This window comes from Acanthochromis polyacanthus, chromosome 15 (assembly GCF_021347895.1).
Source record: "Acanthochromis polyacanthus isolate Apoly-LR-REF ecotype Palm Island chromosome 15, KAUST_Apoly_ChrSc, whole genome shotgun sequence".
Classification (NCBI taxonomy): Eukaryota; Metazoa; Chordata; class Actinopteri; family Pomacentridae; genus Acanthochromis; species Acanthochromis polyacanthus.
The window spans coordinates 12,141,560-12,167,313 of record NC_067127.1 but is presented as its reverse complement, the minus strand read 5'-3'; the positions used below and the strand labels follow the sequence as shown (position 1 = coordinate 12,167,313).

General features: G+C 39.0%; 1 protein-coding gene across 2 annotated transcripts; it reads left to right on the top strand.

The window, feature by feature from the left end:
* The first annotated feature begins 990 nt into the window (after positions 1-990).
* Positions 991-8,655, top strand: cxcl12a (chemokine (C-X-C motif) ligand 12a (stromal cell-derived factor 1)). 2 transcript variants are annotated; one of them, XM_022205845.2, is made up of 4 exons: positions 993-1,138; positions 2,638-2,755; positions 4,443-4,526; positions 6,360-8,655. In XM_022205845.2, exons 1-4 carry the CDS (start codon positions 1,072-1,074, stop codon positions 6,385-6,387), a joined length of 297 nt encoding a protein of 98 aa, XP_022061537.1. In that variant the 5' UTR covers positions 993-1,071; the 3' UTR covers positions 6,388-8,655. The 2 variants fall into 2 exon arrangements, with proteins under 2 accessions (XP_022061538.1, XP_022061537.1); XM_022205846.2 differs by lacking the exon at positions 6,360-8,655 and having other exon boundaries at positions 991-1,138; positions 4,443-4,530.
* Positions 8,656-25,754: the final 17,099 nt, after the last annotated feature.

Sequence of the window (25,754 nt, the reverse complement as noted above, 5' to 3'; positions counted from 1 at the left end):
TAATTAATTTAGACCAGCGAAGTCCATGAGAAGACAAACCATGACTAAAAACAAACACATGTGCAACAAAAATGTCTCCGGTTTCTTCTCATAGCCTCAGCGGCAGCCACAAGAATCAAGTCATGCAGAAGAAAATGTATGAATCTATGCACTGCTTGACTGGAGGGAAAATTTTGTACTTCTTGGTATCATTTTTGTTCAAATTAAAAGCAAATTTATGTATATTTACTAATATTCTTTTTGTATAATTAATAATCTCATACCACTCTTAATACTGAATATACCCACACTGCATACACCATAAACATAATATATACAGCCTGGATGCACTGTTTATACTACTCCTACTGCACATATTTTAGCCCATTCTTGTTACCCTTAAAGCTATTCCACTTGCACTGCACTTTCACTGCTTCTTTTGCACTTCTGGTTAGATTCTGAACTGCATTTCATTGTCTTAATACTTATACTCTACTTGTGCAACGACAGGGAAGTTGATTCTAGTCTAATGTCAATAATTACAGTGAAGTCAAACTAACGTATTGCGAAATCTGCGGCTCCATTATTTCCACAACACGTTCATTAAAGCACACAATGTCACTTTTAAAAAAGGTTTTACGTACAAGGAGGACGTGCATGTGCTCGCTCGCGTGGTTTGATGCTCTGCTGCGAGCGTATGTTTATGCGTAATTTGGCTGCATCAATAAAGTTCCCCACGAACCAAACAGGATGCAAATGAAAGCTCCTACAAAATAAAAGCATATAGTTAAAAACTGTTAAAAGATAGTCATCCACCAGTAACATATTACAAGAAAAATACTTTATGGGTGCGTTTAATATTTTGCATTTCATTTTAACTGGCTATATTATCATATCGCTTCACGGATGTCAGTAACACCGAAGCACGAGCATTCCTGGCTTTTATTTTGCGATCCACACACCAGAAACACTATCCCTTTGAGTGTGACTTGACGTTGGTGAGTAATTTAACCCTCCACCGGTGTCCCGTCTGTCACAGCTCCTCTGGACTTTACTCTGAGAAGGATCAAATCGCGGTGAGATTTACGCACGATGGATGCGAAGCTTCTGGCGGTCATGGCTGCGCTCACGGTGTTGGTATTTGTGCCTCCATCACAAGGTATGAGAGCAGTTTCTGGTTTACTGTGTTTTCCTGGTTTTGTTTAGACTTTTGCTTTTTTTTGTTTTTGTTTTTACAGCTGTGGGCCCACGATGAAAAGCTGCAAATTATCGAGGCTTATTTAATTATTATCTGGCACAGTGGTTCATGTGGAGTTTAGAAAATGCATCAACGGAAAGCAGATTAGTGTTTCCATTCTGCACCTGTTGTTTAAAGTAGTCTACTTTAATAAAAATAAAAAAATAATACTAATTTAATGTTTTACTTATTGATGTTACGCAAACTGTATTGATCGGTTTTCATTTCATACCATTTATATTGCTCTTGTGCCACACATCTTTTTACGTAATTGGCTATTAAATTTAGATGACAACCCAAATTAAGTGCAATTAAGGTGCAAACATTGCCTCAATGAAACGTAAATTTGACACAAAACCTTTTCACTTCATTCAAAATATTAATTCCATTCCACAAATGCTTAAGTTTCCTCTGGAGTGGGGAGAATGTGTCTTTTAATGTACGTAAACCACAAATCTGTTGCACATGCGACTTCTATACTGCATTAGAAATTCCCCGTTGGATCACTGATCAACGCCTGTATTTATCCAGCCTTTTGTTTTCATTTAATTACGCGCAAATGAGGCATCCACAGGAGAAAAGCCCTTAGCGAGTCTACGCGGCGACATCAGTCAAACCAAAAACAAGATGTCGCGCCCTTTATCATGATAAAACCGTTAGATCAGGTGTAAAAAAACATTTGCATGGAGCTCAATCCGTAGCGGTTCCTCTCACCATCTGTTTGTGTGGCCCATAGTCTGCCATCAGCTCTGACAACCCTTTGGCAGGGTTAACAGGGAATTTAGTAGAATTCAAGAAACAGGAAAACATGGTTGTGTTTATTTTACCACATTAATCAGGCGTGTACATCTCTGTGTACAAACCTGAAAGCTGAGGTTGCAATGGAAAATATGCACATCCATCATGGAGTTTAAGAACCACTCAGTACACAGTTGTGCTTGAGTGAAAAAGTGTACCGTTTGTGATTCTAGAAGTTCTACTTCTGTGTGTTTGTGTGTTCTGTAGGCCAAGCTTACATGTGAAATATTGATTTCATGTGGTTTAGCCGTGGCTCCAGGATTTTTGACCCTCAAATAGACAAACAAGTATAGATTTTAAATGGAAAATACGCTGTAAATTGAGAAAACTACAGCTACAGTGTAGTAGAGGGCTGGTTTATGTGTTAGTTTGAAAAGGCCTGCATGCTTCAACTTGCTGATCTGTTGAGGTTATTCTTTCATTTGCTTGCTCTATCATTTTCAGCTCATTTAATAGCGGAATTATTGTTTAATCATAATTTGCTGCAATAGAATGTGTGTGATCTCTCCGTTTCCAGAGGGAATCATTAGTGTCCTCTAATCTGTTGCACTGCTTTCTGTAAACATACATGCTGTGAATATTGTTTTGTGTAGCTGACACGCATCTCTTCTTTGCTTTCTCAGCAAAGCCCATCAGCTTGGTGGAGAGATGCTACTGTCGCTCAACAGTCAACAGCGTCCCAAGAGGCTATATCCGAGAGCTCCGGTTCATCCACACACCTAACTGCCCCTTCCAAGTGATGTGAGTATTGTTTTCTTTCATGTTGACGTCAGTGGCACTGTGTTTTCTATGATGGCCCTAAAACCCTCAGACAGGTTTCCTCCTTGCTGGACATTTCTCACCATCAATCACAGAGAGGTGACAGGCCAGAGAAAAGAGTTGTGCATGCATGTGTACACACACGCCCCTCTGTCACCCGTCACACATTCACGCAGAGAGAGACGTTTTTACAACTGGCCTCCTGACGCATCCGCAGGAAACGCTCCATTAATGTATGAGCGAGCGGGAAAAAGAGGTGGAAACTGGACGCACTTTTGTTTTCAACAGGAAAGCAATAATTGTGGGTTTTGTAATTGAGGTTTGCTTCTCATTTGCCTGTCACGCAGGGTTTCCTTCTCATACTGTGCTTACAACCTTTAGTTATGATCTCATTTGTTGTTTGTGTGGCGTAGATTTACAGATGAAAGTGTGAAGCTAAACAGGCACCATGTGGTTGGTTACAATAGAAAGGAAAACCTCAGGAACAGTTAAATTTTAAAAGATTCTGTGCGTAACGTTCAGAAAACCCTTGTTATTAACGACACCCATGGCCATTAAGTTAACTGCAGGCAGCATCCTGTTGTTCACACACATACTCGTACTTTGTGCGTAAGCATTAAGGGCCTCAGCCAAATTTAGGGAGGTGATATATACCAGACTGAACGTGACTGACCACAAGTCGACTCATGTTGATAGCTGGTGAAGTTTTACTGCTATTATAGTTTGGCTGTAAACTCCTTTTGAGACTATAGATCATATTTGTCTCTTCAGCACTGACGCAAAATGGTGCTAAAATGGAGAGAACGAGAGTTTGTGTTGGAATCAATGTGGTGTTGGAAGCCAGTTGTGCGAGTAGATTCCATTTCGAAGCTAATATTGGCTATTCGTGCACACTGCAGGAGACAGGCATTGAAGCAAAGTAGTAAACGGTGAGCATAAATGTTACATTTATTGCATTTTCCCTAAAATTTGTCCCCGTCCTTGACATAAAAGTCATTCCACAGGCTGTTATAGGCAACTAAGAAAATCAGGGAAGGTCTTATATTTCAAGTTACTTTACAGTCCATCCACATATTAGCTATAAAAACAGCTGAAGACTAAAACATGTAAACTGCTTCATATTCTTGCATATAGTACCTTCAGGGAGGGAATCAAATTGGCAGGTCTTATACTGTAAAAACACATGCATGGAATCAGAAAAGTAGATTTTTAGTTACTCAAAGGAGGCATGATCTCCTGCATAGAGACATACGATCCATTGGTGACGCATTCTTTAAATAACCACAGGGTTATACTGGATTTAGAAAGTAGCCTGTAGCTACACTTCAAGTTACTGACTCGTCAACATACTCCAATATTTACTGCACAAAAATTAGGAAGGTCAATCAAGGGTGAAATTTTAAACCCAAGAGGCATTATCTTTAAGAACTGCCTTACAGCGCATGTTCCCAAAAGAGGCAGAAGAGTGACTGGTCATTAATACGCTGAGACACCACTGTAAAAAGGTTCCCTGCGTGTGTCAAAACTCACATGGCGGTGCTAATTCAGTGTGTTTGATAAGAAGGTGTTAAGATAGCCAACACCACTGATTTAGCATAATTCAGTCTTTCATCTTTGGCTGAAGTGTAATTGGTACAAACTGAAATCTTTTCTCTTTTTTTCTAATCAGTGCCAAGCTGAAGAACAACAGGGAGGTGTGTTTGAACCCGGAGATTCGGTGGATGCAGCAGTACCTGAAGAACGCCATCAACAAGTAAGTACCAGCAAATCAGACGTGTTTTTTGCTGCAATACACACTTCTGTTGTCCGTTGCCAGCCTGTAACAACGACTCATTTGGTGTGGTGTGAAATCGCTTCCATTCTATAGGGATTCAAATTTAAGAAAGCAAAAGCACAAATGCGCATATGGAGGCCTACCAATAGACCATTCTAACAGTGGCAGCTCTCAATTGCCCAATTTATAGTGGAGCCTAAACTCAAAACATGCTGCAACATGACAAACTGGGAGTGGAGACAACTTCCACTTTCACACACAAACTGTAGGTTTGATGTGGTATGATGTTTTACAACCATATTTAATTTGCCCTTTCTGAACTGTTAAGAGTGAATTCCTAAAAATCACTGTTCCTGCAAGAACCTGGTCTGCAAATGCCCTTTAGTAAAACACACTCTCGTAAAACACACTCCCGCACTTCACTTACATACTGCATTAAGTAAATTACAAACTGCTCTGTGGATTTAGCATGACCTTATGTGATAAAAATAGTGCAACTTGCTAGATTTATCTTCTTTTTGGTTTCTTAATGCAACATTATTGTGACAACTGGATGTTATACATTCATGTTAAAGCCACCGTGAGATTTCGGGGGCTAAAAGTCACTGCCAATATCAACTGTCTCCTTCCTGTGCTGAGGAAGGAGACACTTTTCTGAAAAACATCGCCACTTTAAAGCTTTTAGAAGGGATTGAGTTGCCATCTCTGCACACTCATATCTTTGTAAGGAATGAAGCAAACCACAGTCTGTTGTGGAACATAAAAGAGTTTGAGGATGTAAAAAAAATAGATTCCCTGTCTTTCCATGTAAAGAAAACAAAACACACTCCTGCAGTCAATCCAGCTGCTGACATACACACTGAATACCCACTGACTGATGCGTCCACAGTGCTGCAGTCAGGCCGTCTGTCTCAGGGATGATTGTGGAGCTCTTGACTCGAGGTGTGAACCGTCCTCTGCATAACAAAACAGCCCATGTAAAGGGCAGACAGAGCTCATTTACAATGGATCAGACCTAATGTGTTTCCTATTACACATACGGTCAAAAGGGGAGGAGGAATGTGTGGAAACACACACATTTGTAACTCATGCATTATGGTACGCTGTAGTCTAGCAAATGAACACGATTACCTTTTTTCATCAGTTGAAATGTGGCAGAGCATCTCTCCAAAGTCAATAATTAAACAGCCCACCCATGTTCTAGTGTTTATTCTGGTAATATACAGTTTATGCAGTGGTGTGTGTGCATCACTGTGCAACTGCTGCAATTTAATGCTCTGCAAAAATTACACATTTAGACATACTATTTATCAAAATAAGATTTTTTTTTTTAAATCCAAAGCACCAAAGTCAGTGGTTTTGGACTTAAACCCCAGTCTGAAATAACACAATAACTTACTGGCCAGCAAGAACCGATGCAAAATTTAATTCAGATTTAATAGGCCGGGAAGTTTACCTCTTGATTACTGCTCAAAAACATTTTGGCCCTGTAAACTTGAAGCAGCTGTTTTTATTAGACAACCTGGAACTGAATGTAATCACAGTTTGGCCACTTGAACAAATACTCATTCATTTCCAACATAGTGTTTACCGGTTACAAATTAGCATCCAATTGTTTGTCCACACGGGCATAAAACAAATGTCATTTTTGTCAGTCTGCCAAAGTTATTTTCTATAATCAATGCTATTTGCTAAAGTAATAGACAACAAGCAACTGTGAATGGTCAGCACTGAATATGTTATGCGATTCTGACGCTGCCATCTTCACTACTATTTTGTGCTTGTAAAACTCATATCAAATTTCCTTTCCAGGATGAAGAAATCCAAACAGGGTAACTAAAGAGCCTGCAGGGATCCTCCCTAGTCATCACTGAGGATTTAAACCATCATCACAGATATGTAACGTGATATCAGACCATCTTGTATGTTGTACAGCACTTACCCTGGCGGTCTTTTGTGTGGAACGAGCCTACAACTCCCATGAACAAAAGTCCACCTGCTTCTGCTGCCTTCTTCACCATCACAACTCTCATCATTTATAGATATAGCAAAATGATAGTAGCACAAAGTGCAATTATATCTGTAAGTGTATGTATGTTTTTCTAACCTTCATGTATATACTTTTTTTTAAATGGACTTTAACAGTAAAGAACTATTTTTGGAGATTTTGTCGTCCCTCTGGCTTCGTCATTCAGGAAAAAGCAAGTGTCTGAAAGAGAAGGATGTAGGTCAGCAGGAGGGTTTCTCTACCACAAACATGATTGAGCATTTGTTAGTAGCAGAGCCATGTGGTCTGCTGAGCCAGGAAAAAAATGATTTATTATATCTAATCCTAAATATGGGATCTAATTATCCTGATTGTCTCCGATTTCAAATTGTGCAAAATGATAAACAATGTATAGTTTTCTCTTCTGAAAAACAAGTTAATTGGCAGCGAGGAATTTCAGCGGGTGCCAGCTGCCCCCACGCTGAAAAAAAGATGTCCACAAGATCCTAATAAAAATGGCAATTACAATGTTTTTGTGATGGAAATGAGGATGCCAAAAAAGCCTAAGCATTTCCTGAGCTGTTCTGTGGCTGTGATTATGCGACCGTGTGTTACCCACGTCTGCTTTTTCGTTTTTTTTCTCCCCCTTGCAAAAAGCGGAACATCTGGTTCCCAAACAGTTTTAATTGAGCAGCCAATAAGATGAAATTTACCGGAATCATAAAGTTTTGTCAGTTAACGTGATGGTTGGAACAAAGCAGTCATCAGAGTTTTGCAGCCTTTGTATATCATCATGACCTTATTTTTCTTGGATCCTGTTAAAATAACCTGTTCGTGTGAATACCAATTTCAAAGAAGGGTGCTGAAAAAAGTTAAATAACAGTTACCACATCAGTAGTTAAAGGCCGTGTAACACTGAGACCTGCAGTACAGAAAACAGGACCATTACTGACTATTAACAGATGTGACTACCTATAACCGTCTTGCAGATAGCAGTGCACTTTATATCTGATGTGTTTGTGTTTTAGCAACAAAAAAACAATATCGCTCGCTAACTCTGACCATTAAATTCTGTCTTTTGTCCTATTTTTTATGTTCAACATCCTGTTTCTTTGTTCTTTTTGAATGTGTAGCTGCATTTAACTGTTAGAATTCCATTCAGACCTTCATTTAAATCTCGTATGTCGTGTGAAAATATTAATATTATACAAATGTTTTATTTTTGTACTCTTTAATGCATTTATATATTAAATCCGAACATTTAATTGAAACAACTGTACTCTCGCAACTGAGCCATCCAGTGTTTTATTGTCAAACTTGTACTCAGCTGATCAGTAAAAAAAGGAAACCTTTAAAATGTTACGGTTAGTGTTTTAATGTATCCTTTCCTCCTATAGATGTTATGGGCCTTTTTCATTATGCATAATCACACTTGTATCCATCGGTGCACACACATACACACACTGTTCATTTAAGGGACTCTTTATATTGAGTGTAAAGCAAACTTTGCCAGGGCCAACACGCAGCTGCTGGAATCTTTCTGTACTAGCGGGTCAGAGGGTAAATTTAGAGCTTTGATGTGAGAACATGTGTTTAGCTTTACTCATAGGGGCAAATGAAAGGCAAGGACAATGATCACGGCTGCTATTTAACTATTAACTCAACAAGCGACCATTAGGAAAACATTAGAGCTAAAAGGGATGAACTTTTAACTTCCCTGTTGGGGCATTATGTAAGGCGGAGCACAGTAGTATATATGTGATGGGAGTTGTGTGCTGATTGAAGCATAAAGAGCAGAGATAAAGGGCCATGAGGGGTGGTATACAGCCCCTTCTTTTTGCTTTGTTTTCTGATTAGCATTGAAATCCAGGTTAAATGTGAAAAAGCAGAGTCAGCAGCACTCAGTGACTATAATTTGGGCTGTAAATACATCAGATGTGGTGCAATGCCTGTCTTAGCTGATTGTGGTAAAACTGATTTCACCACAGGAATCTGCAGGTAAACCACTTGCAATATTAATAATGTGAGGATTTTGACGCCAGATCATCATATCTTACAGTGTATTCATCTGTATTCCATTTTAAAAAAAGACTATTTCAAATAAACATTTTACGACAAATAGCTCACATGTCATTTGCCTTCAATCATCATCGTGTTAAAACCTGTTTATCTTATGTGGCCACATTATCACTGACTGATCTATGCCGGCTGCACGGGAACATGTACCAATATGAAATGTTCTCTAATGAAAAGCAGTCGTTTGTAATAGTTCATAACTCATTGTGTTCTCTGGACTGCTGCCAACACCCACCACTTAAACTATGCAGGTGTTGTGACTGGTGCCATGAAGTATTGTAAAAAGTTGACGTAAAAGGTTTAACGTCATATGGGCACATTACAAGTATTTGCAAATGCAAAATGTGGAAAAAAAATCCGAAAAGAAGAAGTTAGATTAGTACACAGAGCTTGCATGTGTATTGTCTGGCAGTTGAAGCAGTTAATGCACCATGTGAGGAGGTTTCAGTAGCAAAGTCTCCATTAAACAAGAGGCTTACAGAAAGTAAATGAGATGTGTTCAAGCTCTAATGCATCTGCACATCAAGTTTATTCAAGTGGAACAGAACAACATGATTATACGAATAACTGGCAGATTTAAATCGCTGATCCTCCTCAGTGATGTGTTGGTACTTGAGGGCAGCCGGGCGCCGAGCCTAAATAAACACACTGCAGATCTGCACACCCAATCTTTTTTATCATCAAACCTGAGAGACAAGCACGTATATCAATCCAGTTGTGACTTACTGTAACTTTGTCGATAAAGAAAGTTGCCGAAAAAGCAACTGCTCAAATAAAGAACACATTTTGAAAATGAAATAAGGTCTGTGTTGTGATAATATTCAGAAAAATACTTTAAAAAGAGTTACTCAGCACCTTGGTATGAGTTGTACAGCCAGCACTGTTCTGATCTGCTCAAAGGCAGAGAAATGTAAAAGACAGGAGAAGACATATGAAATTCATATACAGTGTTGCCTCCAAAACTCTGTTGGGGTTTGGAGTTCAACCACAATGTCAGACAAAAAGCTGACACCTTGACAGATGAATAAAGATTTGTTATGTGAAATGCAAAGAATGACACATGAGTCGAGTGAATGTGCTCATTTAACTTAAAGTGCATGTTCCCTCCATCTTTAGCCGTAAGGGCTCCCAGATGTGCAGCCAATGAAACTCCACTTAGCGGTTATTCATCATGAAAAGTTGAGCATAAAAATATAAAATATCAATGTGTGTAGATGTGTGCATGAGAGGGAAACGGGGGTCACGGAAAGCCACTTCAAGAAGGTCCCAGTGAACATTGCTCTCCCCCCTGGTCAAACCAGTTTTTAATAAAAACTACAAGGTGGTAAAGTTAACCTAAGGTCAGTTTTAATGTTGCTGTGTGTGTCTGTATCAGTGAGTATGCACATGTATGTGCCTGATGACACTTCTTAACTCTTTTCCAAGACACGCTGGCAGTTACACACTGCAATTTAGAGTCTTTTACAGTTTGTCACCAACCAAAATATCAAGGGATCATGGAAATTGCCCCGTGGAGCGCTTTAGGTGGTCAAAACGCAGACACTTGATCGTCACTGTGGTTTGACAAAGGAAGAGTAATGCACCCAACAATAATCTTTTGGAGGGAAATGAAAAATCAGGCCTTCAGTGAGCAGCTTGGATCTTAAAATTGTTTGAACTGGCAGGACGAGGATGTGAGCGCACACAGATCTGGTGTTCTTTAGTGCTTTGTTGTCCGCTGAAGGTCTGATTACATTTACTGCATGAAAACGCTTTCTGGTTAACACATCATTTGCACAATACAAACTTTCTACCCAAAACCTTTTTGCTACATTCACTCATGGTGAAAATTGTATTTATAAAACTGTGCTGTGCTGCTGAACTTGTGGACAATATTTTTTGGTTTTGGAAACCCATTCATAGGGGAGAGAGGAATAAGTTTGCATTCACTTTTGATGAGGAAAACACTACATTTTCTGCTTCACCCCCTTCTCCAGTTAGCTCAGAGCACTGGTCAGCTACTGCAGGCACACACTTCGTGGTCATGTGGGACTGAACTTTGGGGTTTTCCCGGTTGAAATGTCGTCTCTTTAAATTCCATGGCACCACACATTAGACTGGGAAACAGTTCAACATAGAGACAGAGAGGAAAGTCATGATAAAGTAGTATGATTTACGGTTTAAGATAAGAAACGTATACTGCTCTGTATGTTTTGCACTTTTTAGCGCTGACAATGTTGAAAAAACAAAACAAAAAAAAAGGCGGCGGGGGGGGGGGGGGGGTTGGCAATTCTTCTGCAACTTGATGGCAACACCTTTGACCAATCGCACTTGAAGCACTTTTGCACTTACTACAGGTTTTTCCTTATGTCTGAATTCTTGCTTGTGTTGTATGTCGCTTTGGAGAAAAGCGTCTACTAAATGAAATTGCATTGTGAATCGTAAATTGTATGTTAACCTGAAAAGGCCAAAAATAATGAGACAATGCACTTTATTTCAACAGTCTGGAGTACACTGAGTATAAATAAACACATTGGGACTCTCATAGTCTCTTAAGTAGTTTCTTATTGTTCTATAAAGTCAACAAACTCAGAGAAGAATGTTTCCCAAAAAACACTTCAGGCGTGATCTCCAAAAAAGTGAGCTTGTATGATCCCCATAACTACTGAAGCTTTCTCATTTCCTATCAGTGTACCAATACAGATGTTGCCCTTCCTCCAGTACTGCACAGAAACTTTTTGACTCACTTTAAAGTACATCTGGGAAGTGTGTAATCCCAGTTCCTGTTCTCTCTCAATGAGAGCGCCCCTCCAGCTCCCTCCTTCTGTTGTTATTTAACCCTCCTCCTGCCCCAGACCAGGCCACTGTCCTGGGGCATTGTGTGCTTGCTCCCCAAGGGAAACATTAGCAGAGTCATAGCTGTTCATGTATCAGATAACTCGCAGAACATTTCCACGAATCAAGTAATGATTTGTAAATGACTTGTTGATTGTGCAAAGAGGGGCACAGAGTGTTGTTAACTGCCTTAACACTGCCAGTGACCCGCCAGAACATTAATCATAATTATGACAAAATAGCTCAGCCGAGCGCCTTGGAGGAGCTGCGGTGGATGTTGAAAGTGACCAGCACGCGGTGTGTAACAACAGCATCATGTGTGTGTCTGTTTGTGAATGAATGGGAGGCTAATAGAGGGGCCCCTATGAGTGGTTAAAATAGCCCTCCTGCAGTCTCTGTAGCTTTCATGTGCTAATATTGCCAAGGTTATGAGTCCCAATACCATCCATCTCCAAACAAATGTTTGCATGGATGTGAGGCCCTTCGTTCACACAATAACACATGCTATGGACCAGATTCCTTCAGTGTGAATCTGTTTTCAACCCTAGAAGAAACACCGTGAACTGCTCATGTTAGGTATGGATGAGACACAAAGGAGTCACACACTCAAGGGACAGTAGGAGGCCTCAGTCTGTGGGGCCCAGAGAAGCTGAAACACTCCCAACTTTAAACCTCACCCACTGTGTTTCTCTTCAACTCCATTCCTTTTAGAAATTATCGCCCACATCCTAGTTGGTTGATCTGTCTCTGATGCCTGCATGAGTGGTGTGTTCAGTGTCCTCCCATAGCTCTGGGCGCCAAGTAATACCCAAAGAGAGGGAAAAAGAGGACCATAAAGGATGTGACTAATCATCAGAAAGAAGACACAATTATGTTACTATCTGGAGATGAAGCCAATATATTGTGAGTTGCCTTCATCTTTAGTTCTACAGATTGCTTGTTTTTTATCATAAGGGAGATCAATATAGAGAGCCTTCTGTTGGCCCGCAGTGTGACTCAGTGCTTGAGCAATGCTGTCTATATGCCACAGACAGGGAGGTTTGATGCCTAATACCACCCACTGCTATTGTTCATCCTCAATTTAATTTTCTATGAAGAAATTGAAGAAAAATCAGTTTCACCCACAACACATCTGAACAGCATTTTGTTGTAAATGACACCACAAAAATATCTGGGATTGCCTTTATTTTATTAGGGAGCCAACTGTGTTGTTTGACACAGATTTGACAAGGATTATTTAAAGGAACTTTGAAGTACATTTTCTAAACATAGCTCATGTTCTCCACAAGACAAGAGTCAGTGGTAGAATGTATTTTAAGTACATTTGCTCAAGTACTGAAGATACCATTTGGATGTACTTGTACTTCACTTAAGTCTCCTTGTTTTATGAGACTTTATATCTATATTCCACTGTGCTTTTTGTTTTACTTTGACAGTTTATCAGCTTAACTACTAGTTACTTTGCAAATTGATTTATTAAATCAACAAACTGATGCTTTATGTGACACAACAACTACTGTATTTTTCTAATCATTTGAATCCTTTTTCATCCAAAACGCTTCATGGTTCAAGCATCCCTTTGTTGTGATTGCTGCGATACTCTTTAAATAGTTGAATCACTTTAATCGTATTTTTAATAGGTTTGAGATTTTGACTGTTGAGTAGACAAAACAAATACTGTGAAGGTGTCATTTTGGGCTCCGTTTTTTATTATTTTTTACTATTTACTGTAAGTGCTCATGAACACTGTTCTGCTCAATCTGACAGAGATCATAAAACACAGTGACCAACTGTAACAAAACTATGGAAGGGTGATGTCGCTGCGACAAAGCAAACAATAAACCAATCAGTGGAGAAAACATTCAGCAGATTAATCCACAATGACGATAATTTTTAGTTCCAGTTAGATACAAAAATTGTTCAAAATAAGCTACACCTTCAATAACTACAACAGTAAATAAAATATTACTTTTGCAAAAATGAATGAGGAATAACTATAAAATGTAATAATGTATAATAATAAAGGTCATTGGCAGGGAACATTTTCTGCATCGAGTACTTTTATTTCTACTTGTGCTTTACTGGTTGTACTTAAATGTTGTTACTTAAGTTACATTCTAAATGCCAGATGCAGCAGAGAATTTTTGAAGTCTAGTGGATCTGATTATTTACTTCTCTTCGCTTCAGTGGTAAAAGTATTTAACCTGAGTATGAGTCCTGGTTATTCTAAATACAGGTTTATTTGGTCTGGATCTTTCAGTCACTACCACCACAGGTTCATTTTGAATTTATCCAATACTCTGGCTTATGAACACAGTAAACATTACATCTGCTATCCACCAGCATGCCAATATCATCACTGAGTGATAGCTGGCTGGTGTCAGAAATTAGTTCAAAGCATCACTGCCTTAATCTAATGTCTCAAAAAGATAGTCCAACACAGTATGATCAGAAGTGACAGGATTCTATTAGTTGCTGGACAAACCATTTCCAAGTCAGTCTTCACAGTATTGTTAAGCCACAGCAACATTACAACCAAGAGTTTAGAAAAGAAAAAAAAGAAAAAAGAGAATGGTATTTCTGCTTTCATTCATGCGTCAGGCCTTTCGAGCTCTTTTCCATTGCAAACACAACATAAGAAACACTCGCCCACTCTGGCTTAAGGAGCCGAAGTGCAGCATCCAAACTAAACACGACTTTACCACACACAGATCACAGCACCAGCTTCACTCTTGTCTTTCACAACCTGCCCTGGATGGTTTTAATAATTAGTAAAAGGAAACCAAAAGCATCACACCATGGAAGGGAAGTGAAGCTGTGAAGCTGCAGCTATGAGCACAGAGGAGCACTGAAGACCATCCACCTTGCAGTCGGCCTGATGGATTTCTTTCCACTCATCTGCTTGACTTCATGAAGCCTTCCTGGAATCACATCTATTGTTACGGGAGAGCACAACCTCATAGACAAACCAGTTGTCTGTTGCAGTTTACATAAAACACATGAAAGAATCTAGAACAAAGGCTGTCTAATTCCCAGACTGAAAGGAATTCACTATCAATCTGGTATGAATTGTACAATACATAAAGGAGATCTTGTAAGTTGGCTGTTTATTACTGGCTCCAGTGAAGAGGAAGAGAGTTTGGCTACTGCCTTCTAATAGCAAGAACTAATTCAAGAATGAAATATTTTCCTTCACAATAGTCACAAATCCAATTTAGTCCAATTGTAAAAATAAATAGTAGCAGCATGTATATTGCACCGTGTGCTTTTCTTACAAATCCAGGTTGCACAGCTCATAAAACCTCAGTATTGCAACACTGCTGAGCAGGCCAGCTTAAAGAACCGATCTGGCACAGTTCTTGTCTAATAGAGGCTGAAGAGGAGGAGTGTTGTTCTTTCTCTGGCCCCTTTATGAAGCCTCACAAATCAGGATGCAGTGTTTCATAGTTTCTTCTTCATTGACCTTACATGTGCAGTCAAACGCTGCTTCCTCAAAAATAAATATTTCAATTAAATTTTCCATGTATACAGTCTGCGTACACTGGCACAGAGAACAAACAAAACCACAAATGCAATGTTTTTTTAAAAAGGAAGGACATAAGCCGAAAGATTAAAGTTGAAATGCAGTCTGTAACATCTAACAACTGCAACTGGAGCTTTGTCAAAGAGATTTAACACAGCTGGAAAACTTCACTCTGGAAGAATAATAATCAGTATAGCGACGAATTTCAACTATATAACCAACACAATGTAAATACAGACAATAAAAAAAGATCTTCATTAGACTCTTATTTGCAAAAACTATAATTATTTGTCATATTTATGTAATTACATGGTTTGGATTCATGTCAGTGCTCCAAACAAAGATCTTTCTCAATATGCTAAAAATAACCAACAGAGCATTCAGAAGGCAGGCTGACTTAAACAAATAGATTAAACAGATATAAAGAGAGACTTTTCAAAGTCGAAGCAACAAAACAAAATCCCCTTTCTCAGGAAAAGTTATTTGTAGCAATAATATATGATTCAACCGCTCAAATCTTGACTAAATAAAAAGGAAAAATATGATTCATACCTAAACGCATACACAGTAAAGTCATGGGGAAAAGTACAGATTTCAGCAAAGCATGTAAAAGCTTTTTTAATGTTGGCTTCAAATAACCATTGCAGATTTATTGTTGCAAAATTTATGCTACACAGACACCATAAACACTATCAACACTCACGCAATGATCCTCGACTTTCCCAAAGTGGAAATTTGAACAAAGCTGGAAAAGCAGCCAACATGTAAACCCTCCTCTCTGTGAATGTAACTGCAGATTTCTCTCTACCTGAAACAAGAGGATGAACTGTGAGCCGTTTTCGCTCAAAGTGAAACCGTCTAATGCAATTAAAATGATTTGTACTGTCCTGTTCTTGCAAACCACAGCTGGAGAAGCCACATTATCTGTGTACTTTTTCATGTGATGGAAACCTGCAGTGGTGGTCTAATTTGGAGAATCAGTGGCAAGAATAGCACAGTAAAATAAAAGCAGAGATTTAGTCTGAGGATGCATCTGATGATGCTCACTAGAGCAAGAAACCTAACAGAATACAGCGCAATCAGTCTTTTAAAAGCATAGGTTCTTCCTCTGGTGCTCCACAAAATGTGCACAGGCGGAGAAGTCTAAACTAATCCTAACTTGTGTCTTTATGCTTCACTATTATGAGCTCCTTGATCAAACAACAATTTTTCTAAACACTTGACATCATTGTTAAAAGGACATTGATTAACACACCGTGTGTCCAAGCAGCAGTTGCCCCTCCACTGTGCATTTGCCTCCTCACTCACACTCATGTTGGAACAGTTGGAAGAAGAGCAAAAGAGGCAAATGTGCTAGATTTCTATGCAGAACTCGATGAAAGGTGATTCAGTTCCCCTCTTCTGTAATATTCTATGCATATTCTACTCGCAAATGTTGTAAGTCACTGATCAAGAAAATGGATGAATGCTTGGAGTTGCAATGGGACATCAGGAACTGCTGTGTTTTTCCTATAAATTGTGAATAAAACTAATTTAGTCACTGTGAAGTCACCCACTGGTTTGTGAACAACTGTTTTGAAGCCTTACATCTGGTCATTGTGGCCTTTTGATATGTGAAAAAGGGATCTGAAAGTGAACTCAAAAATGCTACACTTGTCCATATGATAGAAAGTTACCCAAACCATAAAGCATAACCGACTTGACAATCAATTTCACTCCAAATGGCATCTTAATTTACAAAATGAAGATCATGTTATATTGAAAGAAATTTGAAACCAGCAATTTAGACCATAAACTCACTAAGATTATGCTTACTGAGTTCATAAAGCAATTGAGAATAGGATCTTTTGTTCATAGACTTCTTCACAACCATATTTTTTTGCAACCAGACAAGCTGTTCCCTGTTGATTGTTAGTAAATATGCAGGTTTTAGGTACCTCTGCTGTGCTTGACACAGCCTTGGCAGGAGGACCACTAGGACTGCAAAGAGAAGCCATAGACATAAGATCAGTGTATCAAGGATTGGCTCTCAAGCACACATGCAAAAGTTTATGCTCCATCACAGCCGACAAAGGTCAGAAAATCTCCAGTGGCGACAATCTACCTGAACACCTGGTGTGCTTGTTTTAAGTGAATGCAAAAGTCTCTTTGCAGTGAAACTACTGGTGGACTGTCACAGTAATGCACTTAGCATCTGTGAGCTGATATGATCTGTTCCTTCAGAACCAATGCAAATGGGTCGTGTCCTTATTATGTGCATGACTGTGTCCTCAAAGCATGTGCCAGCCAGCTAGCGGAGGCTTCACCAGACATCTATAATCTCTTTCTAAGACTTTCTATGATTCCCACATGCTTCAAGAAGACCACCATTGTCCCATTCCCTAATATATCTACTGCCAGATGTCTGCATGACTAACTCCCTGTGGTTCTGACCTCTATTGACATAAAGGACTTTGAGTGGACCCTCTCCAATTTGCATACAAAATCATATTGACGTGTGATGCCATTGTGCCCTCACACAAACGGAAAATAGACAATCCTATGTGAGAATGATGTTCAACCACACCATTATTCCAGTCAAGCTCTTTGCAGAACTCAAGGATTTAGGATTTTATCCTCACCTGTGCTACTAGATCTTAAAAGTTTGACTAGCAGACTCCCAGTGGTGAAAACTAGAGGCTGCATCTTCTTCACACTGTCACTGAAAATAATAACTCAGTGATATGTTCTGTAGCTCCCTCATGTACTTCCTCTTTACTCACACCTACATTGTCGAGCACATCTTCAGTGTAATTTTCATTTATGCTCACAACAGAACACTCCTGGGCTTCGTCCCAAACAAAGGTAATACAGCCAACAGAGATGGAGTCAAAGCTTTATCAAAGTGTTGCAAAAGCAGCAACCTCTGCCTCAATCAAGTGTGCTTATGTGGACAGAGCAAGGAGCATCAGGTTTCTTGGTGCACACCTCACTGATGACCGACCTGGTCCCTTCACACTAAAAGATGGGGTAAATCTATCCGTCCGTGGCTGTCCTTCCTGCTGAGGTTGAAAGGAATTTGGAGTCCCTCCCAAAATCCTTGCCAACCTCTACAAATGCACCATAGACTGGATCCCGACTGGTTGCATGACTGTCTGGTTTGGCAGCTGCTAACTCCGAGACCACAAGGCCCTCCGGAGAGTCGTAAGAGCAACTGAACTCTTACAGGACAACTTCCATACACCATGTCTGAAGAGGCCTCACAAGATCACCGCAGATGGCAGTAACCTTGCAAACAGAGTGTTTACCAGACTAGCATAAGACTGATGGTTTTCACAGTATTCAATCCAGAACCAGGAGGCTTAAGAACAGCTTCTACCGGCAGGCCATCAGGATACTGAATAAACTGTATGCCAGTCATTACTCGTGCTTCTTCCATGCTTTCATTCATGCCTCCAATACCTCCAACACACTGAACACATCACTGATGATCTAAAAGACACAAATTTTTTGTTTACATGACAGGCAAACTTGAAACATTTTGGCAAATGACCCTATCACCTTGCTGAGAAGAATGGTACCATCTGTGCAGTAAATATATGCCTAAATCCAACATGCCATTAAGGTAACTTAGTGTAAAGAATGGAGAGATGTAGAAACAGCTTAACTGGCTTGATCAAAATTCAGCAAAATTCCTTGACAGCAGCCAAGTCTTATGAAAAAAGATGTAATGGCTACATTGGTCCCCAGTGCATTATCACAAAGAAGGCTGTAAAATTGTGATTTCGTGTGGGTTACATTTGGAGCAGAACTCTTCAACTTTAGCAATGCAGAAAACAATGTGTTTAGCGTTGGCGTATTTCAATCCAAACAACGATCTTCTAAATGTAACCAAGGAGTTTTGGTGCCTAGATTTAATGAAGCGGTTTGTAGAGTAAACAAGCGCAAAATGTAACAGAAAACTGGTGGAAACAGAGACATATAGTAGTAACTAAAAGTGAAAATAAACAACTGAAAACACTGCAAAAGAAGGGACTTTTAGAGGAGACTCAAAGGGCTAATCTCCTGGGTTAATGTGTAGCGTAGAGATATTCCTAAATTCAAATGAGTCATCTTAAACAAAAATAGAAGGAGACTTATCTTATCCAGGGTCCAATAAAGATGCAGATACCCACCACTGTTCAAGCAGGCCAAAGAAGTTGCACAAGCTGTATCCAACCTACTCCTGGAATCAGCTCATAGTCAGCAGCTTGTAATTTCTCAGAAACATCCACAAATCCATCTGGTGCTTGAAACCAAATCAGCTTTGTTAATTTTCTATTTGACACAATTTTGAAGCAAAGATGATCACAACTGGACTAGTCTTTCAGAGCGCTCCTCTGTTTTCCACTATGCTTTCTCTGTTAGCCTCTTCTAAGCTCACAGGTGTGTCTACTTTATGACCTCACCCCATAATTCCTGCCAGGTGGGGGAAAAAAACAGCTGTTCTTTCTGCTTCCTTTCGCTTTCTGCTACAGTAGTGTTGCAGTCAATGCCTCATGCACACTTTTATCTCTTTATGGAGGCTTTGTTGCTGAAACTTACATATTATCATGATGTGGTGCAGCCCAGTAAGAAAGAATATGTCACAATTTTGCAGCCTTTATTGTGAAACTAACTTTTTGTGTGGCAGATGTAGCTACTGCACATTTTGGTGTGAGTGCATTTCTCATAGAGGGGTATCTGGTTTATCTAACTTCCAGCAAAAGAAAAATATGAGCGTATGAGCTAATATTATGCTACAATCAAATGTAGGGCATTGCTTTAAAGGAATTTTGCACAGAATGAAAATTTAATATTTCTAGTTGAGCCAGCTGTGCTCTGTACAAGTAAAACAATACACTCACTAACTGGTTTGTGTCTCTGTCAAACTACCGCCAGGCAGCCAGCCATAACATCTTTCACAAACTCCCTGCCAGCGTTTCAAGGCTACTTACAGAAACAATCAAGTCAACATCGACAGCCTCCTTTCCTCAGAAATATGCACCCAAATGCCCCTCCCACCTTCAAAGGGGCCTGTAATTTTCACAGTTGTGGACAAATCTCTCTATTCTGTCTTTGCTCTGGGGGTTTATTTCAGCCTTGTGAATAGAGCCGCTGCGACTTCAATACACAGCTCATTTCGGCCACCGACCCCCTGCTGTGTTTTTATTACTTGCATCCAACCATCAAGAGTTAATAAGAAAATGACTGCTGTCAACATGTCAGGAATGAAATTTCAAACACAATAACACTGACACAAAAGTGAAAGCCGCGGTTAATATTTGTCAAAACAAAACGTAAGACAAAAGAATCATAACTGACAATGAGGCATTTTTTTGTCTGCGTTTTATCATTGACAGATTCTATGGCATGTATTAGTCTTCTTCCTTGTCTTGTAACACTGATGGGCAAAGCTGCTCAGAAAGGAGCTTTGCTGACAGTTCAGCAGAGCAGCTCATCACAGGATTCACATGCTTGTCCTTCATACTGAAACCTCCTGTTTCAATGGATATGAAAGAAAATTGAATTCGTCAATAAAAGTGCCTATTTTAATCTAAAAACAGTCATAAAAAAGAAGGATGTAAGACAGATAGAGGTCAAGGAGAGAACATCTGTCCTTCCATAAAAGGGACAGAATTAGATTTTGAATAAGAAAGATGAAAAAATATGAGATTTGTAGATAAAAGAAAAAGAAGAGAAATAATCCCACAGCATATGAAAAATACGGCGTAGCTAAATGTGTGTTTGTGTGTTAATGTGAGACATGAGTGTCTGCAATGCGTGTAATTTCCTCTGGGGTGAAAGAGCGTCTCACACCTTCTCAGGCCTGTTAATTTCACTCCAGAGAGTGAAGCAGTTATTGCGGTCCCATTCAGTAATTACTCTGCAGTCCAGAAAATGCTTAAGGTTACATCTGTGTTAGTCCGCCTGTCCAACCCCTGGGATGGACCTGAAAATTGCTCTCAGTGCTATTTCTTACAAACTCATTACTTTGGCTCTCAGTGTATATGCACTTTTTTTTTTAATATACGGCTTTTATGAATGTGAAACTGAATCCACATTGTGCTGCACAGACAGAAACAGAGCAAATCTACATCAGTTTACCTAAGTCCTTATACTTCACGTGGCACATGTGTCTAATTCCTCCTCTAAGAAAGACATTCTCATGCTTTTTGCTCGTAAATCTTTTTAATTCTGAAAAAAAAAATCCAAACACTCAGCCAATGCATTTCTTAGTCCAACTAAGATTGTTTCCCAGCACTTTGCATCCAGTAAAGCATGGCATTTCCCACATGGCGTTCGGGGAGCCATCAGAGTTCTCAGGCTGCTTTTAAAACGTGCTTTCTGCTGATCCAGTGATAAAAATGTACAATAATTATCATGCAATGGCTTGAACAGAATGGAGAAGACCAAGAGTCTGCAGCCAGTAGATGGGCTTGTAATACTGGAGGTGCAGTGATGCTTGGAGCAAATATGCAGGATAGTAGCGACTTCAGCATGCCAGCATACATGTTTTTCCATGTTTATCATATTAATTTAGCATGTAAACTTTTGTGAATTATTATGAAAACAGAAAGTAAAATCAAGCAATGTCAAAGTACTGGACAAGATAACATTTTGACCTGTTGATGATGCTGATTAAGAAGACAAGGATCCCCAATGCCATTAGAATTCATTCTGATGTGGGACATGAACGTCTGCACCAGTCAGACTTAAAGACAGTATAATCAATAGTTGAGAAGACTTTTTAAATTATTTTTTGACTTGTCAATCCAGTTCCAGGTCCTGTTTCATACATTGAAATTTGAATGACAATATCTTAGGAATAATCATAGATAAAGCATGAAATTTTCTCATTTCTCATCATGCCATTGATTCCACATCTGCAGTATTGGATAAGTAGATCAAATAGCAAATATTGTACATTTTAAGAACCATTTTGAAACTACAGAACTCCGTTCTACTTTCTTTAGGCTATTACCAATATTTTAGTTTTTATACTACAGCCTGCTCCATTAGTTATGTTAAAGAAAAAAATATTAAGTTATTGAGACATAGAATAATTGCACTGCTTGACTACATTATTACTTTTGTTATCAATATGTGTTCAAAGATGAGACTTTTCATGACTGCTTCAGTGATTTTTTTACAAAATATATATTTCAACTCTCCTATAATCAGAGACTATTTGATCTACTTGTCCAGTACTGCAGATTCTGAATCAGTGGCACAACAAGAAATAACAGCCAACATTTCAGGCTTTTATGTTTAAGAGTTAACAAGATGTTGTTTTTCAAACAATTTCAAAACATACACTGAAAATGGGTTGACGGGCAATTTTTAAAAAAACATGTTATCTAATAAAAATAAAACTTTATTAATATCTATATTCAAATACGTATATGTAGATAAATCAGACAGAGTCAAACAGAAATAGTTTAAAAAACGTGATGATTTGTGATGCAATAACGCTATTGGAAGCTCACAGTGGAGAGAAAAAGGAAAAGCCAGATTACAAAACTCAAAGGCTAAATTAAATCTTCCGGGCACCACAAACATGCCAGAATTTAATTTCTTGGAAATCCATCCAAGATTGACATGCTTCAGTTTAAACCAAAGACCAATATTGCTCACTAGATCCACATCCAAATATGCAGCCATCTCAATGTATTATTGACATTTAAATATTATGATCCCATCAAACAAAATGAACATGAGCGCATAAGCAAAGGAAATGAGGATTATAAGTGTCAGTTAACATACTTTCATCACAGAACACTACTCCGCGGTTTGAGCAAATATTTACAGAAATGCACAGGCTTTAAGTGGATCTTGTGCATTTTCTTTTTCTTTTTTTTTTTTATCTGTGATGAGCCTCAAACTACATTCCGTCTAGTCTCTGCTTGGTCTTCTGCTTACAATTATTAATTTGCAAAACATTCATACTTTGACTGCTATCACATACAACAATAAACGTAGTTTCTGAATGGCAGTATAAGGGAATTGTAAGCTTGTGTGTCAGAGAAAACACAGCATAATAAGTTGTTGTGAATAAAAATAGGACAGTGTTTTTGGAACTTGAGAACAGTGTTTAGAACTGAATCTTTAAAAAAAAATTACCCTTTTTTCATTTTTCTTTATCCTGGAAATACCCAGAACTCATCCGCCCACATACACACAGCAGTGAGCCAGTAGCTTCTCCCTCCGCAGACAACCACAGACCTTGAAAACTGGAAACGGGTCACCATTTGTTCTTGCAGCGATGCTACACCACTGCTCTAACCTGCCGCCACAGGCAGTGAGGCCACCCCGGAGAATGAGAAAGAATTTTATTTTTATGAAAAGAAGCATCGGATAGAAGTAGAGGTCAAACTTTGAAGAAAGTGCCAGTGAAGGACTGCACTGCAGAGAAAGACCTCCTCTTGTTTAGGTTTCTCGTGTTCTGGGAAAAGGTTTTTACCTTCATCAAGAAGGTTATGTTTTCGGTTTACTCTCATTTTTTCTGCCCAGACAAATCAGCAGGATATCATAAACCTACAAACAGATGTTGTGTCAACTGAAAATTGTTGATTTGAACACAAAACATGGTTTTTGTGAACTGAACTCAATATTCAAGAAACAATCAAACAGTTTTTGGTAACAATCTGGATTTTTTTTTTTTCCCGGAAAACTAGCAACTGTCAGGATTTTGACAGAAACAAGGAGTTGGCTCTATTCACTGAAAAACATTACAATGTGGTTGGAATTTTTACAAAGCTAGTCCATAGATCCAGATCTGAGATTATTTTGTCACAAGTAACAAAGATTGACAATACAAATAACAAGAAGTGTTTCCAAGGTTTATAAATCAAATTCAATAAGATTTGATATCATTTGGTGTAAGACTATATAGAGTTAAATGGCACAACATTCATGTTTGCATACGAAACAAGAAGATCTGACAAACTGAATATATACCAGACGTGGCAACCTTTAGCCTCACCTGGGAGAGCACACACCATGTATCAAGACTGAATCATTACTGCAGTGGCCTGGGCCTCTTCCCCTGTGTCCCTCTCTACGATCACTTTCAAATAAAGCTGAAATGTCAAGATAACAATCCTTAAACAAAAATACTTACAGGACACTTCAATGTTGATTTCATTGGCTCAGTACCAATGTCCACACTCAAGGATTCACAGACTTAGAGGCGCGTTTACTGTTAAGTCTGTGAGGGTTTAGGGCTGTCGCTCTGTCAGACTGTCGAGTACTTGAAGCCTCTCTTGCAGATATTTTGAGCCTTTTATGCACATTTTCCATAAGTTTGCATTTTTGCTGACTTTGCCTGAAGGAGTTACCCACAGTTCATAACATTATGAAGTTAAACATGAGGTTACCAAGGGAAGCCCTGGGAGCAGCTAACGCTAGCGTAGCAAGAACAAAGGAGTTTACATCTAGGTATAAACTCATGACTCACTGGTGATTCACAGCCAGAAATGTGTGTAGTTGTTTGTTTTATGATGACATGATGATTCCAAATATGCTGTCCCATTCGTACTGACACAATTTCAAGCACTTGCGCCCTCCCACTCTCAGTCATCTACTAAGTGATGCCAGTTAAGTCTGCGAAGGTTTTGTGTTTAGATTTGAGATGGAGATTGGGATTGGACCATTAACAAGAAATAGGACAAAAAAATAAATGTAAATGACAATTTTTTAATTGTAACAATGATGAAAGTCAATTACTAGACCATAAAATATAGTAGGAACAATGGAAAAATTGTCAAAATAAACTCCTGATTGGTTCAACATGACCTAAAATATATCTCTTCTTTAAAGTTTTGTTGATGTGTTTACCTTGCATTTCAGAAACACTATGTTTCCTGCATAACCTTTCCTAATGTACCATGTATTTTTGAGCGGTAGTAGCAGAAGTAACAGCTTCATGGGTAAACTTTGTCTAATCCTGATGTTAGAGCAGCAGCAACAATAAGTACATGCAGGTCAGCATACTGGCATTTATATAAAGGTAGGCTAATGTTAATTTTGCTTTAAATAGTGTGGATATCAATATAATGTTATTTTTACTGGAGCGTGTTTTGTAATTATGGAAAATTGGTGTAAGTAAGTGCAGGATAAGAATACTATCACATTGTCAGCCACTGATATTTCCTGGCACAATTGCGTTGATTTGATTTAATATGACAGTTTAGTCACTCATCTCAAACTGAACCCAGACAGTGAGGCTCAAACTAAATCAAATTCAGGTGTTGAAATTAACACTGGCAGATTTGGTGAAGTGTACATATTACTGCTCTGGAAATGACCTGCACAACTTCAAAGTGTAGCATGCTGTCGCCTATTATAGGCACATTACAAAGCCACATGTCCATATGTGTTGTATTGTGTTAACTCCTCATGCAGTCGATGGTATTTGCAGCCTGACTGTTGGGAGCGCAGGAGCAGGACTCATCGCTGCTACGGGAGAATGAGCTCTCTAGGGGAGGCATGGTATCTGTTAAAACAGATATTGAGTTTGTTATGTTAGCTCCAGGAGGGAGAGAAGATCTGTTTTCAGATGTAACCGTGGGGGTGCTGGTGTGGATGTTTATTTATCTTTCTCATTGACAGAGGCTGTTATCTGCCACTAAAGTTTAAGCCCAAAGGAATCACCGGCAGCTTCTCCACCAATGATCATAATCCAATTAAACATCCCCTGCAGTTAACGCCACTGGTTGATGCTAATACAACAAATACAAACTGTGGTGACATTAAGACAACTAATATCAAGCAATGTAGCAACCACTGTGGCCAACACTAGACAGTG